Consider the following 16,894-nt stretch of genomic DNA (forward strand, 5'->3'; position numbering starts at 1 on the left):
TTTTTTCTTTATTTTTTGCAGTCGTGAAATGTACTTATTTATTTTGTTAGCAGGTGCTGTGAATGTTCTCAAAGCACTGACAAATGTCCCTTAAATTTTTCTTTGAAGTTGCGGGATCTGATGGAAAAAAAAACGGCCCATTGTCAAAATGGTGACTGACTTCTGGCGAAGAATCCTCAGTGTCATGTTTGTGATCTAGCGCCTGTGTTGATCAGTGAAATCTTGTAGTGACTCTGTGGTGTTTGGCTTCATAAGAGTATCAAAGCACATACTTGGCAATCTGCAGTGTGCTTTCCTGTTTCTAACTGATTCGGCTGCAGCGTCACAAACTGATTGAGGCAATTTTCTCGCAGGAAATGTGTTCAATAAAAACATGCAGCATCCACTGATGTTAATTTGTACCTGATGGACTTTCTGGTACACATGTGTACATGCACGTGTTTTCTCTTCTCACCATAAAAGTCTGTAATATTCACACGGTGTGCCGACTTCTTCACCCATCCACACACAGACGGACACTCCGATGAGAAGAGGAGAGCAGCGGGCTTGAAAGACAGGCTGCCAGAGCCACTTTGAGCACTCTTACATCACAGTGACAGATCATTGGTATGTGTACCATTAGGGCATTGATCACTGGGCTCTTTTCGTCCAAATTGATCATTTAAAGTTCAATTGACCGTGACTCTGCGGCGGCAGAGAATAGAAGAGGCTGAATGTGTTTTCCCTTTAATCTGTGAAAGAGACGGCTCCGATTGACGTTCCGTTTGGTCTGCAGCAGAAAAAACAATCTTGTTTGACAAATTTCCACCGACAACAGACCTCTGAGAAGTTAGGTGGTGGGATGATTGCTTATTATTAATATCCTTGCTCCGGTGCCTGCGATACCCACTTCCTCACTTCTTCGTGATCTCTTCGAGAGGGGAAATACAGATGAGGAGGAAATGAGTTATGAGGCAGAAAAGGAAATATTCATGGACTAAAATAGCCCTTCCATGCACATCTGCACTTTATTCTACTTGCACAGCATATAAAAGAAAATACTAGAATTATATAATCCCTTTTCCCCCCCTTAAATTGGACTTTTAATCTCTTTGAGATATGGGGTCTCACTCTCAAGAGAGCCTGAATTCAAATAAAACATACAATGATAACGAGGCAGAAAGAACAAATAATAATTGGTGGATAAATAATATAGAAAAAAATGTTCTCAGTCATTTCCATTAGGTGTGGATAGATGGATGTAAGTCTGCCCTCTTCCGAGATTCCAACCCACTTTTTTTTTATGTTGTGCGGAAATACAAAGGACAGCCTTCAGCCTTTCAAAACAAGGAATGAGCAGCCTGCCTCGCCTGCTCAGAAGGAAGGTGAACACATCCTGACAGATGTGAACTCTGCTAAGCTCACACAAACTCCAGTCTTTCATGGATCAGTAACTGAAAGAGCTGCCTCTGCTCTCGGAAAAAAATAAATGCACACATAAACAGACTAAACCAAAAGCAAAACTTTTCTTCCAATCATTTAAAATATTTGAATCACGTGAGACTGAAATTATTTTTGGGTCAAAACTTTGTGCACCGACTCTGTTAATGATTTGCTCCAGTTAGTACAAGCAGCCAGTACAGTTGTTTTTGCCATCTTAAGTGGATTTTATTTTAATTTGAAAATTCTTTGCATATAAGTGCCCTGTCTGCGGTAGACAGCAGAACACTCTCAGTTCGATTGATCAGAAATGATTCCTGCAAGACAAATAAAAAGCTACTCAGAAAGGAAGGGATTTGAAGACCCAACTTTTTCCATCTAAAACAACTCTAATCTGAAAAAGTTCAGAAAAGTTTGAGTAAATTTCATAACACAGTGACACTTACACCAGGTTGCAATAAACGGTCCCAGTCCGTAAACGCCAGATGCAGAGGTGCCGCAGTGTAAAAATCCACAGCTTGCACAATCCATTGCTATGAAATTTTTGTTTGAGAAAGCAAAACACTGCTAGTCTCCCTTTGAGAAGCTCTTAGCTTGGCTTGCCCAACAGGAAATCTTCTGATTCTCCAAACTGAGAGCTCTCTGACTGCTGTCTACTGCAGGTAAGACACTAACCTTTAACACAAGCACCCCACACAAGCTCACTTACCAAAAAAAAAGACAAAATTAAATCTAAAAAGAGGGGAAAAATAGTTCATGTATAGATTAGTAGATAATATAATAGTTTCTAAACATTACACGGCCATTGCTAGCCTAGCAAAAAGGCTCTTCTGCCAAACTAGTAAAACTTTTTATTTTTGTATTATAGAAAAAAGCTCTAATTAATCAATCAGTGCATTATGGATATAACTGAGTAACAAAAAAAGTCTATTTTTATATTTTTTTAACACATGGAAATAATACTAAGATTAGAATAAGGTCTCACTTTTCATTTCAACGTGTTAATGCAATGGAAATAGTGTTGTGAGCTACTTATCGCTGTATTAAGCATAAAACAGCTGTAAATGCTAGTAAATTAACAGGTTTAATGTTCAGAAAGGCAAACGGAGACCCAACAGGTAAACGATTGTATTTCACGGTCACCATGGGTCTGATGATTTAATTTGAGCAAAATTCCTTCTTATTTGGTTTTGTATTCCTTTACAAACATGTAAAAGCAGATAAATGTGAAAGGATCTGTTCGTGCAGTTTATCCAAAAAGGTGAAAGGAATGTTGGGAAGTTGCATCAAGCGCACTGGCACCAAGCTGGAAAATCCGGACACAGCTTGCAGCTGCAAACAAGAGTCCATTGTTTGAAAGGTACATTATACAAAAGACACAGGTTTTACTGCCTGTAACTGTCGGCATTTGTTGTTTTTTTTGTTTTGTTTTTTTACACCTAAGGGGTTTGCGCATTTTTTTCTGATCCAGTCGTGCCCTCCTCAAACAGAAGGTGTATTGTTTCTGGTAAATCACTATGAAGATTTGTCGGCTTTCCAAATGTGGGTGAGTCAACTTGCAGCATGCCTGCAGTGATCGTCAAAGAATGATCAAAGAAAGAAGATGTCATGCAGCGGGCATGTCGCTCCCTGCCCTGTGGGTGACAGGCAGGTGGAGCAGTGACCTGGCCTTGTTCAGCCAGCCTTCCCGATAGAAAATGCTCAGGAAGGCCCTCCTGAACTTATTACCCGACAGAGTGTACAACGCCAGATTAAAGAACGTGTTGATTCCAGCCAGAGGCCTCGAGATAATGTACGCTGCGTGCACAATCCGCTTCGTGCACGGCGTCGTGTCTGCAATTTGAGTTTCGATCCGTAACACACGCAAGATGTGATATGGGAGGAAGCAGATGACGAATACCACCAGGATGAGCACCACCACGCGCCGCGCTCGCATCCTGCAAGGACTGGTTGAGTTGGGACCTCTGGTCAGCTGTTTCATTATGCCAATGTAGCAAATGAACACCACCACTAAGGGTAGCAGGAACCCAAATGCGGCGAGTATCCAGCTGTACACCCGCAGCTTGGCCGGATCTGTGCTGGCAAAGTCCAAGCAGTGCGTCTCGTTGTGCAGCGAAAAAAACGCAAACATCGGTGTGGTTACGGCAGCGGTGATGGCCCAGACAGACGAGCACGCGGCGATGCCCCAGACCCTCTGTTGCACCTGTGCCGACCTCAGCGGCTGGCTCACCACCACGTACCGAAACACGGCGTGGCAGGTCAGAAAGAGGATGCTCCCGTAAAGATGAAAGTGAAACCCAAAGCGCACAAAGCGGCACATGAAGTCGCCGAGCGTCCACGAGTCTCTGTGGTAGTAGTAGACCAGGAAGGGCATGGTGAGGACATAGAGCAGATCGGTCAGGGCCAAGTTGATCATGATGATGTTGCTGCTCTTCAAGGGGCGCAGCTTTGTGAGGTAGATGCTGATGGAAGTTATGTTTCCCACCAAGCCCACAATGAAGATGAGGCTGTAGGAGATGGGTAGGTAGTAAAGTTTCAGGCGGTCCACATCGGGGCAGCTACTATTGTTGGAGGCCATCGTGAAACCCTGTTGAGAATAAGAAACAATTGTATAAAGATTGGATAAAAATATAAAAAGCACATGCGCACTAAAAGGCAAAATGACAACATGTTGCTTTGAATGCAAGAAATCGTAATGACAGAAAATGTTAATGAACAATTTAGCAGATTCAACCATTCATGATAGACAACCACTGCAGCCATATTCACCCGTTCTCACACACATTGGGCTTCATGCAAGAACATTTTCGTATTTTTTTTTTTGGAGCCTATCCCAGCGATCAGAGAGGCGGGGTACACCCTGGACAGGTCACCAGTCCATCATAGGGCGCCTTGTTATATACATGTGGCGGGACCAGTATGAGGATAAATGTGGATTAGTGAGATCAGACAAAAAGGTAACTGTAAAGCAAAGCTATTGCCACCATCACAAACTTGATTCTAATAACAGCAGACTATTTTACGAAGCTGCTACAGGTCTGGATCACTTGTACCTGAAAGAACACTTAAAATACGAAAACATTGGTGAATGCGCAAATTCACTTAAATAACTCGTACGCACGACTTAAGAAAAAACTGTTCGTAAGAACGGTTCTTGCACGAGGCCCATTGTTTGTCATGTTAATCATACTAAAGGCTTCCAGTCAGGAAAAAAAGGTCACACAACGCTTTTTTTTTTACTCTACACGTCACACATCAGGAGCCTCCTGATTCACAGCTGCCCTAAAACATTTGCGTGACTTAAAAAAATAAAAAAAAAAGAATGAAAAAATAGGCAACAAGCGAACCATCACTCCCTTTCCCCCTCGTGCTGTCATTTCACTGTCAGCAGCAATTACATCTGCAGGAAGGAAGGACAGAGCCGGACAGAAACTCAGAGGTGAGCAGGCGAGGCAAGAAAGAAGCAATCATGCCAACTCAGTGGGAAAGAAGCAAACAACATCTTGTTTCCTCTTCAGCAATTGAGTTTCTGAAAGCTGCTCCGGATGTGACAGCTGTAATATTACAGATGTACAGATAGGCTGTTTACAAATCACACGCAGTCAGATGTCAGAAGGCATGAAACCATATTTGTTTCAGGGATTGCGTTTTGGAAAAAAAAAAAAATACAGCCTAAAACCTCGCTCCAGTGCCACAAAGAAGCTGACTCACAAAGGCGAATGCAGATAGAGATTTTCTTTTCTTACTCACTTCTAGTTAGAGTGTCCTCATCAGTGCGCACTCCCAGGCTTCAGTGTCTCATCTCTACTTTCACCTCCATCCCTCTGTTCCTCCTCCTCCTTCTATCTTCACTTCCTGTCTTCCACACCCACGGGGAAACTCCAGCATATCTTTGCTTGAATGTGCACCGTTGTGTGCTTCACCTTCGGCCATGTGCACCAACTCCCTTGTGTCATGCTTGAGTTGATAAAGCTGGAGGTTCGCTTCATGTACACAGCTCAGGTTTCAGCGTGGGAAGGTGGGAAGGTTGGCAGTTGGGTGACATATTTATTTATTTTGACAACTCCAACTCCTGAGTGTGCCTTTTGTTCAGATTGAAATGTGTTTCATTGGAGGTCTTTGTTATTTCTTCAAACAGGCATGTGATTACCTCAGCGTGACACTGCTAAATTTGGCGAGCACAGACCCTAGTTTCTCATTAAATAAACAAGGAAGCTAAAGTTAATGTGGGAAACAGCAGCCCGCAGTCGATAAAAACAGCATTTGCAGTTAATCATTTTTCAGACCTCAAGTGTAATGTTGTTTTTTTAGATCGCATTATGTCAAGCCAGTGCAGTTTCTATCATGTGGATTGAAAATACTATTATTCAGGAATCACTGAAGCTGCACAAACTTGCGCATGTCGCGTGATCATTGTCTCTGGGAGTTGGCATTTTCACAAGTTGGACCTAAAACCATTCCTTGTTGTGCAGTGTAAAAAAATCAGTATTAAGCTTGAATGAATCAACATCCCAGTGACAGACTGTCAAATCAAATTGTCTGTGCATTGTTTTGTAATGTGCGAAAAGCCTGGTTTCAACATGACAATAATCATTCTGTCTCTGGCAACCTATCAAACTGTTTCTGCTCTATTTGAACGCTATTTTTTTTCACAGATTAATGAAAGTATCACGTTAACATTACCTTCAAAAATTGAGAAAGAGAAGCGTGGTCGTGAGCAGACTTTACCCAGCGAGTTCACTGGTACAAAATAACAGATCAAACTAATGTGTGAGTATAACAAGTGGTCTTTTGGTGAAGCCCAGAGAGTCATTTCAGCTAAATTCAGTTTACAACAACCATCATTTCAAGGTACTTTAAACAATGAATAAACCATTTCAGTGCAAGTTTAATTAGAGACAGTCCAAATATTATAGCCAAATGTATTATAGCACAGTTCAGTCCAAATCAGACCAATTCTTTATAGTTGCAGTTGTATAATGCTGTTTTATAAAAAGTAGCCTAACTAAGGAAACCAGCAGATCCCAGCAAATCTTCAGTCTGATTCAGTCCCATGCTCTGAGAATGCAACATTGGTGTAGAAAAACTCAGGAGTCAGCAGAACCAGACACAGTGTTGGGGATAACAGGATGAGACAGGGGTACAAACAAAGACAAAAACACCAGGCCAGAGAGAAAAAGAGAAAAACAGAGATAGTGACAACCAAAAGCGTGTATTTACACAAAGAGTAAAAAGTACAGAGAGTGGAATGAGGAAAGGTGGGTCATGGGAAGTCCCCCCAGCAGTCTTCCGTGGAATCGTTAATCCGCCTGCCTAACGAACCCTGTTTATAGGTTCTGCTAACATCAGACACATCTGTGCAGTGACGTCAGGTGCACGCTTTGTGTTTTGGCTCAGAATGTTTCCAACACGGCGTCGAGGCAGAAGCGCTCCAAAGTTTGGTTGTATTTCACCAAAAAGGACAGAACTGGGGCCAGTTGCAACACCTGCAGAGCTTTAATCACATTAAAGGGGGGAAATACCTCCAACATGCTGAAACATTTGACCACACAGCATGCAATTACTTTGCACGAATGGAAAGTCTTTGACAGGCTGCTAAGCGATGTCACTCTTGATGTCCTGCATTCAAAACTTCAGAGTCCCGTTATGATGTTAGCGATATACTGTATGAATAATTTCCACCTGATATTAGAGTGAGGCAGGCTCAGAGGCAGGCTTCCGCATACCTGCAGCTACCCCTGTCATCGAGGCAAGGAAAAGTAAAATGACAGAGGCCAAAATTGATAAAATGTTGGTGCATACTTGAAATGAATGTGTTACTGCAACCAAAGCCATTTGTACTATCTATAACTGGATGAGAATCAAAAAGAGAACCGATAAGGAACCGAATCGATAAGCAATATCGATAATGGAATCGGAATTGCTAAATTCCTAACAATTCCAATTCCCATCCCTATCTAGTACTTCAGAAACATACAGATGGCCATGCCCTAACTATAAGTTTTATCAAAAAGCAAAGTTTTAAACATAATCCTAAATGTAAAAAATGTGTGCATCTCTTTCAGGTAGCCAAGGAATAGAAGCTACAATTAGAGGAACATAAGCTCTCCTGCTAATACTGGTCAAAATGGGTGTGGGTTTCAGTTGTTTGTTCATACTGAGAACCCCTATGCATGAAGTATAGAAGCAAAATAGTACTAGTTTATAGTTTATAGTACTAGTTAGCTTGACTTGCTTGGTTTGACATTTAACAGGCGGTTGATGGAGAATGGGTGACACAGTTCCCACACTTTCCAACCAGAAAATCACCTCATATTGCACTTGAACTCCTCTTTTTCAGCTTTGTTAGCATAAGAGCACCTCTGCTTTTTTTTTTTCTTTCACTAGTGAATACTCAGCTTTGTATTTTCCTCACACTATCAATGTCCAACAGCTATCAGTGGACTTTCGGCTTCAGCTCTTCTTTTAGGTGAATCATTGTCAGTACTTCCACCTCAGTTAACGTTGTATCTATTTGCAGGACATGGCGTTTAACTTCACTTGAACTGCATTTTCAGTGACATTCCCTGACAATGCCTAAACTAACACCGTGGCTGCTTTCCTGCATTTGAATTTAGCGGGCATTAGATTTTCTTTCTGCAGTGTGGACATAGTTCAAGTCAAACTTTTCTCAGAATGCCTTGAGGGCACATTCACAGTTTTCTTCAGAATTGAATCTCTTTCGCACATCATCCTGCCTAATAGCACAGGTGTAAATTTGGTGTCATTTCCTTCACCTTGAGTGCCATTATCCTGATGATGTCAATGTAAATGTCTCAAACACCATTTTGACTCAGTGTGAATATGTTTTATTCACTGTCAGGCTGAAAATGCAGAAACACGCCTCAACTTTTCATGATAAGTCTCGTTGTAATTGCAAAAAAAATTGCATTCTATTCTCACACGCTCATGTTGACACAAACGTGCGTCGCGTGTGCAAAGATCATTAGTCTCTGTTTATGTGTAAAGATAACACTGGCTGTTAACCCACTTTTCACTTCCTTGTCTATGTGAAAGTAGCACTGAATTCAAGCTTTTTCTTCCATCCCTCGACTGCCCTTGACACGGTTGAACATCTCTGCTATGTCACCTTTCTGCAGATCACACAAAAGTAAAAAGCAGCAGCAATAGGAAGAAGTTTACAAATGTTTATTTTTTACAAAACAAGCCGGAAAAAGGGGTCTGCGTCATGACTCCTTTTTTTTTATGCTGTGGGGAGGGCGCAGTCTTTTGAGTGGCAGCAGAAGCAAGTGTTTATTTTACAGATAAAAATCATCTGACTTCAGAGAGAAATTAATGTCAAAGATCAACTCGGCGAGGATAAAGCGGTTCAGAGGCAGCTCGCTGGGGGAGGAGGTGGTCGTCAGGAGGCGTTGATGGATGGAGCGAAAGAAGAAAAACGTATCTGTCTACAGTTTTGGCATCCTGGCAGCGTTGAGGCGGATAGACACACAGGAGGAGCCGGCAGCATAACGCATCTCCCTCAGCATGCCGCTCCATTGCTTCTTGTCATCCTCATATCTAACAAGAGCAGGAAGAAAGTCACATCTCCAAACAAACACAAAAGCAAACTAGAAACGCTTTCAAGCATGGGTTCCAAAACTCTGTGGACAGAACTTACTGCCAGACGTCAGTGACCTCTGTGGGGGCCACTTCCTGGTTCTCCGCCTGAACCATCGTGAAACCACCCACGGCGTACAAGAGGCCACCGCTGCTCACCAGGTTGACAGAGCTCCTCTCCTGAGGAAACTCTGTGAAGGGTTCCCACCTGAGGGGGTACAGCACCAGGAAAAGTTTGATTTAACAATTGCTTTATTGCACATTCTGGTGGATTCATTCATATTATCAAGACACAATGTCCTTCTGATAGTATATTATTTTACGGGATTATTGTTATTGATGACAGAACAAAGTGTTGCAGGGAAGTGGAGTTTCTGGGTAAGTGTTTGAGTTGTGCGTACTTGTTCGTTGCAAAGTCAAAGGCTTCACTTGAGGCAGTGAGGCCCTCCTCATTGACCCCACCAGCCACGATAATCTTGCCCTTGTGGACGATGGCTCCGAACATGGCTCTGGGCGTCTTCATGGCTGCCATCTCCCTCCACTCGGACTGCTTGTGGTTGTACGCAAACATTTTGTTGAGGGCTTTGCTGTGAGGTTGAAGAGAGGAACAAAGTTGTCAGGCATTCATTGTCAAAAGCTGTTACGCATCTGGATGTGTTCGATTATCGTGTTCACACTGAGGTACAGGTGGTGGAATTCTGCTGCTTCACCCTTTTCAGAACAGTATGAAGCAGACCATGGAGAAGGCTTTATTCTTTGCCCAATAATTTCCGCCTGTAGAGATTTTACAAGCTTTTACCCTGTTTTTTTTCCCTTTTTTCATTCTTGCTCATACCAGCTGAAGTTCACAGCAGGAGAATCACATCTGTTTCCCTCCTTTTAAGTGTTTAATTGACAGCAGAATTCACAGTTATTCAACTGGTCTATTAATGGCGACAGCGTCGAACCCTCAGGTTTGGAGGCCCGCGTTTTCCTTTAAAGCAAAGTGACTGCAGCCCAGGTAGCGAGGATATTGATGATCAGAGCCCATGCGTCTGCTTTCAAGCAAAGAAGACAAACAGGCACTGTTCTCAGACTGTAACAGGAGTTGCAGGGGATCGCTGTTTTCCATTATTGTAGCACATTAGTCTGCCCTGGACTGCAGTGCTCTAATTGTTGTCTGTGATGTGTTGTGCAGCCCTTCAGGCAGGCAGGATGATAGACTACAAACAGCTGCCGCTCACAGTGTAAGCTAACTCTCTCTCACACACACACAGACACACACACACTGATTTCTTTACTCACTTGTCATCTGTCTTTCCTCCAATGCAGTACACCATTCCTTTGTTGGAGATAACAGCATGGCCGTGAATCTTCAGAGGAAGCTTTTTGGTCTCACTCCACTTCATTTTCCTGAAGAATTCAATAGTTTAAAACATTAGGATCTGATTCAAGATATGAGTGTGCCTCTATTTTAAATGTTTTATTGTTAAAGTGGGTTAAACAACTCCTAAATTGGCTTATTTTGTTCCTTTGAAATAGTTGCCTTGCTTAAGGAGTCAAGAGTAGATAAGTATAATGTATGAATCCAAACCAAAAGACCAATTACACAAAGAAACACCTTAAGAAGGTGAGATCACATGTAGCCATGGTTGATTGCACTTAAACACCATAGATTCTGTTCTTTAGTTTTAAAGAGTTTTGATACTTTCCTGACGTTAATTATCACTTGAAAACTGTTCAAAAGGTGAGAGACAGAGTCAAGAGCGTAGGAATGAGTTTAACATTGGGAGGGACACATATTGGAAACCTGACAGATATAAAATCCTTTTGTTTTTATTCTTAAACAAATGTGCCTGTCTCCAGTATTGGGGGGACACGTCCCCCCCGTCCCCTCCTTGTTCCTACGGCTATGGACAGAGTACAAAACAAAGATGGAGGGAGGAAGGAAAAGCAGCAAAAGAAATAATGGCACTAACTCGACATCGTAGCACATCACGGTGTCCAGCGACTCGTTGGTCTGCAGGTCTTTTCCAGCCACGGCAAACAGCAGGTTCTCATTCTCTCCAATGTTGAAGAGGCATCTTGGAGAAGGCATGGGCGGCAGGGCAACCCAGTCAGATGTGAATGGATCAAACTTTGCAGAGGAAAAGGGTACAGTAAAACACAAGAGGAGGGAAAGCCTGCTCGAAGCACCCATTAACTGTCTGTCTTTATTTCCTATCCCCACATTGATTATTCAGTAAAATATGGGCATTCAAGGCCTTTATATTGTCTTTTAGTGTCTCCATAACTAGGACTTGATGGAGTGCTTGGCGAACATAGATTCGGTCAATTACAGGAGGATGTCATGTATTTATTTGTGTTACTGTTTCTTTGGTGGGCACATTTCTGCATTAGGTGATTTATTTGCGGTCTATACTCCAAAAAGACTCCATTAAGACGTTTTAAAGATGGTCAAAGGAGGCCATTTAGGTTAGCTTAAATACCCTTTCAGAAGGCAGTCTGATAAGCTGATGCGAAATTAATTTAGTTTTTACTAATACTGACATGTATATAGATCACATCAAATATTTATGTGATATGTGAGGTGTGAAGTCAGTTTATCACGAAGAAATTTGCTTTTTGTTTTCTTGATTTTCTCAAGATCACAAAATGTTTGCAGTGAGCTTGAAAACTTCTGTTCGTTATACATTAAGTCAAGGCACGCATATGTATTCTGTATGGCATCTGTGGGTATAGATAAGAGTTCGAAAATTGATTACTGTCCTAATTTTGTCTGTTAAAGATAAAGCTTGAGAGCCGGGAGATGGTTGGCTTGGATTAGCATAAAGGCAGGAAGTGCGAGGAGGAAATGACTGCCATGACACTGCTGAATATCAAACAAAATGCGAGCGCCCCAGAGGCTAACAAATTTGAATAATTGTATGTCTGTTAAATGTGTATCTAAACTGAAAACAGCAGTCTTTCCTCATATTTGTAGTCACCTGATTCTGTCCTCATACTTACATATAGACGTAACAATGCTTTTTGTTAAAACTCTCGATGAAATAGCTCATAAGGATGTAACCCAAAAATTCAAGTTCTGCTCACCAAATAGAAGTAGCACTGTAAAGGCACATCCTTGTTGTCCTCATCCACAAACAGTCCTCCAATAATGTAGAGCTGGTTCTTTTGTGACACCACGCTGACGTGGTTACGTGGCACCTGCTCTGACATGGCAGCAAGGAAACACTCGTTGTCGTTGACGTCGTACGCCACCGCTGCTGTGTCATTGATCATTAGGATAAAGTCCTGTGTGTACATGCCATATCTGCGGCTGTCATTTAGGAAGCCGGGGAATGGGCTGTCCTCCTCCTCACCATCTTCCTTGTTGGCCCCCTCCTCCCCCTCTGCCTTCTTGGGTTTCTCTGGAAGTTTACCCTTGAAGGCATCCCTGATGACCTGGATTGTCTTCTGAAGTTCCGGGTCGGCCTTGACGATGTCGTCAGTTTCCACTTTCTCTTGAAAGTACTTCTCTGGCAGTAGGCGGAAGCGGATGCAGTTGAAAGCATCCTTCAGGACCTTGATGCGCTTCTCCTTGTCATAGCGCACCCAGGCCATGACTGCCTCAAATACCAGCTCCTCTCTCTCCACATTCAACGTGTCTCCACCGATGACAGCAAACAGTTCGTGAGGTGCCAACTTGAGGAACTCCTCTTCCTTATGAAGGAGCTCGAAGCGATCAGCAATGTAGTTGCGTCCAGACACAGCAAGCCGAGGACAGTTGAGTACCAGACCCATTCTGAAAATGGCCATGCAGTTGCCCAGAGATAGCTTTTTTTGAAGGTAGTTGACACACACTGTGAAGACGGAAGGGATTTGGAATCTGTTTGCCACAGCAATTATATCCTGAACGTTGTCATCCGAGAGGTCAATCTCAGCTGAGTAGAGGTACTGGATAATCATGTCCAGGATGGAGGGGTTAACATCTTCCAGGACCACCTCTTTGGTGTTTTCCACCTCTTTACCATCTTCTGTGAAGAAGATGTCCCTGAAATAAGGGCTGCAGGCGGCCATGATGAGCCGATGGCATGGGAAGCTGCGGTCGCCTACCTTCAGAGTGCAGTCCACAAATTTGTTCTCATTCAGAAGTTCCTTCAGCCCGTCCTGGAGCAGGGTGCTCTGAAACAGACGGAGCTCCTCCTTGATGGCGTTGGGGTCCATACCGTGTCTGGAGGGGATTCAGCAGGCGAACAAGGGGTTCTATGGACAGAGAAAAGAGACAGTCGCCAAAGGTCCTTTTGGCAGTGGGTCCTGGCTAGAAAAGGCAGAGCAGAGAAAAAGTTCTTGATGTGAAGACCCTGCAATTTAATCCTGCCCCACTCTAAATATAGCCCCCCCTGCCCCTGCCTGTTTCAGCTTCAGTGGAATCACAGAGCAGCACAAGCCTGGGCTCCAGCAGCTGCCGTCAGAGACTGAAAGAAGCAACTGGATGCTCCGGCTGGAGATATGCCACCATGATTCAGCTCCCAGAGTGTCATGTGGCCGACTAACACTGGAGACAATGCTGTCAAAGCCTTCGAATAGCTCCCTCTCAGCTGAAGTTACAAATGAGTGGGTATATATTTTAAGCAGTTGCTGTCATATTGAAAAATATCTACATTTAGACATCCTTAGTTTTAACCCAGTGTATACAGGCTTTTTCACCTTCTACATTCATTCACGTTTCTGTTGCAGTTCATAAACTTTTGTTATTTATTCATGTAATTACTGGTGATATAATCACTCTTTTCACTTATTGGTTTCACTATTAGTTTCACAATGTACATTTTGGGATTTTTTCAAGAGAAAGTGAGTCTTCAAATGACTTGTTTTATTCAGATAAACTGTCCAAATCACTCAAATATTCAATTAACTTGAATATGTGGCCAAAAAACAACCCAAACACTGAGAACACCAACTATATTTAACCACGTTAACCATATTTAGCCCACAAATACTATATTATATTTATTATATTTCATTATTTGGACCATTAATTCCTCAGTTGAACATGAGCATATTTGCTACATGCAATAAAACATCAAAGGAGGCACCACCATCAATGCAAAATGCATCTTATTTCATTTGAACTCATTTTTAGTATTATTTAAGAGAGACTGAAATGCGTAAAGACATATTGTGCTATAATTGGACCTGAAAGGTTTTGGGTGCAGCAGCTGTACGCCCAAACAGGTGAACGCCACACATACAAGAGGTCATTTCCACCAATCAGCAGTACTCTTTCTTTTTTTTTTTATGTCATGGGGTGTAATATACTTCAGCTGCTTGGCTCAACACGTGTGTGTGTGTGTGTTGCTCTGGAGTTCAACTTTTTAAAATGCTCTTCGAACACAAAGATCTTTCAGGGGGTAAACATCCCTCTGACGAGTCTCCAAGAGCTCCAACAGCCACATATTTTACAACTGAAATGTTTAAATTGCCACGAGTGATGAGTCTGGATCAATAGCAGCTTATAGTGTTTCTCTTGTCTGTTAAAGTGTGAGGAGTGTGTAGAGTTAGGTAACACTTCTGTGGGCTGCACTAAAGATAGATCAGACTACGCCACTTGTCGAGGAGTCTCTTGCATGTAATTTAAGCAAAAGGAGAGAGCTGATCTGTGTGTGAGAAGTCTATTACTTCCTTAAAGAAACAGTGAACTAATTAAGCAAAGTTACAAACAATCTCTCTTGCACATACATTCATTTTGTATTTACGGACTGCGTGAAAGTAATTGTGGCAGGAAGTTGATCAAAGCGATTTATCCCTTACATGGATAAAATAACATGAATACAGAGGTGAGCTACAAATGAATAATTCGATCTATCTCTTACAAAATGCTCGAACCACGATATTCAAAACCAAAAGCTACTATGCTGCAAGGTCCCAAAAAGAGCCTTTGTTACAGGCTCACCGTTGAATCCCCATAAGGATGGAAAACAGGCGCAAAGAACATATCAAATCCAAAATATAAAAAACACCTACAGCTGACATGTTTTACATAGCTTCAGTGCCTCCAGTGTTGCTTTTGTATGCAGCAAATGTGTAACTAATTCACATGAAGAAATATATTAAAATGAGACATTCTCCCTCTTTTCTGACACCCCAAAACACTGTTAGTCACCTGTCAACACCTTTGCTGCATCACTCAAGATCAGCTTTATTAAAACGGTTGACATCAAATGTAATACACAGTACAATACAGTATGCGTTCCTGTAGTCAGTACAGCTGGGTAAACAAAAAAGGACAGACAAGCCACTCAGCAAAGAAGGTCTCCTCACGCAGCATCTCACTCAAAGGAATCTTCAGTGACAGGGGCACGTGTCACCCAGCAGAGGGCAGTGTATGTGTGTCTGTCCGTCAGTGTTAACTAGTTTACTGTCAGCGAAGTGAAATCAACTCAAAACATCACATTTCTCATTCAGGAAACAAAAATAAGGACACATTCAAATGTACAAAATGATTTCACTAAGTCGCACAGCATTCTCTATTTTCACGTGTATGAAAACAGAAAACTATTTTATTGCTATAAGTGATGAGACTTTGTCTCTGCTTCTCTGAGTCTCTGATTATGCACCAGTACATCTTTAAGTGAAGAAATTATTAGCTAGAATTTGATTTAATAGATTTATAAAGCACATTGATTGTTAGCTATTGATCATATGGTGCATGTATAGTTAATCTTTTCATGATCTTCACAGCACTTACAGTATATGAAATAAGAAAAAAAACAAACTGTAGGGATGCTGGAGGAACTGCTAACACACTGAAGTGCTAATCTTTATTCCTGAGTAGAAATAATGGAGGATCCCCTGTGTTATAAGTAAACAACAATAATAATAATGATGACACTGGACATCTCTATCCAAAAAGTCTGTTTTCACTGTAATTAGTGAAAGGGGAAACAAAGACAGGAACAGGACTTGGAAGGAATTCCTAAGGGCAGGAATAAGAAGAAGAGGAAGTAGAGACAGGGACTGAAATGTAAATGTGATGCAGAACATATATGTGTGCAGGCTTGTACACATCTGCTTGCATATGCCTGAGAATTATACAGTAACTTTCCGGATTCCTGTGAAAAATGGCTGGTTTTAGCTTCCCCTCCCTGAAGTATCTGCAGCAGATGTACAACAGATGCCTTCACTCAGCCTCCTGAAGAAGGGAAACATAAGGGGAAGTCAATATTTCAAACCATTAACACCCCGTCGTGTAAATGTTATGTCAGTCAGAAACGTGACCGAAAAAAGAAAACGTATCAGACGAAAAGTGAGACGCTTGGAGAGGAATAATATGGCTGGAATAAATCACGAAGGCGTACCTGTGGTTCTGGTAACCACACATGTCCGCTTGCACTCCTCCTCCGTGTCAAAGCGGTTATTGTTGCCGTTGCAGCCTCCATACCAGAACTGAGCGCAAGCGTTGGCCTGCTTGTCGTAGTACCACCGGATGTTATAGTCTCGACACGTGCCCTGGTCCAGCACCAAGCCACAGCGAGGGTCCAAGGGCACGATTTCTGCAGGAAAATGTGTCATATGATCAGGGCGAGGAGACAAGAAAAACAAATAAACAATAATCACACCTCGGAATGACCAGTCCTGCTCTCTTTCTTAACTGCTCTATCAGGAAGAAGCAGGTTCTGTAATAACAAGCCAACTGCATCAAAAATAATTGGCCTCCCTGTTCCGCGCCTGGCTGCACACACAGCATGAAGGCTACTTTGAGGAAAGCAGTTGCTCGCTGCCACCACACACTGGACTGAAACTTCCCGAGAGATTCATCTACTTAATCGAGGGACATCGCAGTGCGTGTTCTCCCCCCCACTGCTCTGATTTTGACTAACTGCGATGGGTTGATCCATTTAGCTTTGTGTTTTTA

The 16,894-nt window shown here is 42.4% G+C and overlaps 3 protein-coding genes across 3 annotated transcripts in view; all 3 read right to left on the reverse strand.

Moving 5' to 3' along the window:
* Positions 1 to 1,115: 1,115 nt before the first annotated feature.
* LOC140293375 (2-oxoglutarate receptor 1-like) lies at positions 1,116 to 5,367 on the reverse strand. The gene is made up of 2 exons (XM_072379531.1): positions 5,170 to 5,367; positions 1,116 to 4,006 (listed from the first exon to the last, which is right to left on the reverse strand). Exon 2 carries the CDS (start codon positions 3,995 to 3,997, stop codon positions 3,026 to 3,028), a length of 972 nt encoding a protein of 323 aa, XP_072235632.1. The 5' UTR covers positions 3,998 to 4,006; positions 5,170 to 5,367; the 3' UTR covers positions 1,116 to 3,025.
* Positions 5,368 to 8,649: 3,282 nt separating this feature from the next.
* On the reverse strand, positions 8,650 to 13,340 carry LOC140305750 (kelch-like protein 41b). Its single transcript, XM_072384765.1, has 6 exons — positions 12,091 to 13,340; positions 10,977 to 11,134; positions 10,303 to 10,410; positions 9,420 to 9,605; positions 9,080 to 9,226; positions 8,650 to 8,979 (listed from the first exon to the last, which is right to left on the reverse strand). The coding sequence occupies exons 1-6, from the start codon at positions 13,201 to 13,203 to the stop codon at positions 8,868 to 8,870; spliced, it is 1,824 nt and encodes a 607-aa protein (XP_072240866.1). The 5' UTR covers positions 13,204 to 13,340; the 3' UTR covers positions 8,650 to 8,867.
* A 1,813-nt stretch (positions 13,341 to 15,153) lies between these two features.
* LOC140305834 (uncharacterized) overlaps positions 15,154 to 16,894 on the reverse strand; it is a 38,475-nt gene continuing 36,734 nt past the window's right edge. The window contains exons 35-36 of the mRNA XM_072384880.1: positions 16,338 to 16,532; positions 15,154 to 16,171 (exon numbers count right to left, since the gene is read on the reverse strand). Coding sequence (XP_072240981.1) covers positions 16,164 to 16,171; positions 16,338 to 16,532 — 203 coding nt within the window. The 3' untranslated portion in view covers positions 15,154 to 16,163. The remainder of the gene's footprint in view (positions 16,172 to 16,337; positions 16,533 to 16,894) is intronic.

The sequence above is a fragment of the Leuresthes tenuis genome, unplaced genomic scaffold (genome assembly GCF_036924035.1).
Source record: "Leuresthes tenuis unplaced genomic scaffold, fLeuTen1.0.hap1 SCAF_1, whole genome shotgun sequence".
In the NCBI taxonomy this organism is placed as follows: Eukaryota; Metazoa; Chordata; class Actinopteri; order Atheriniformes; family Atherinopsidae; genus Leuresthes; species Leuresthes tenuis.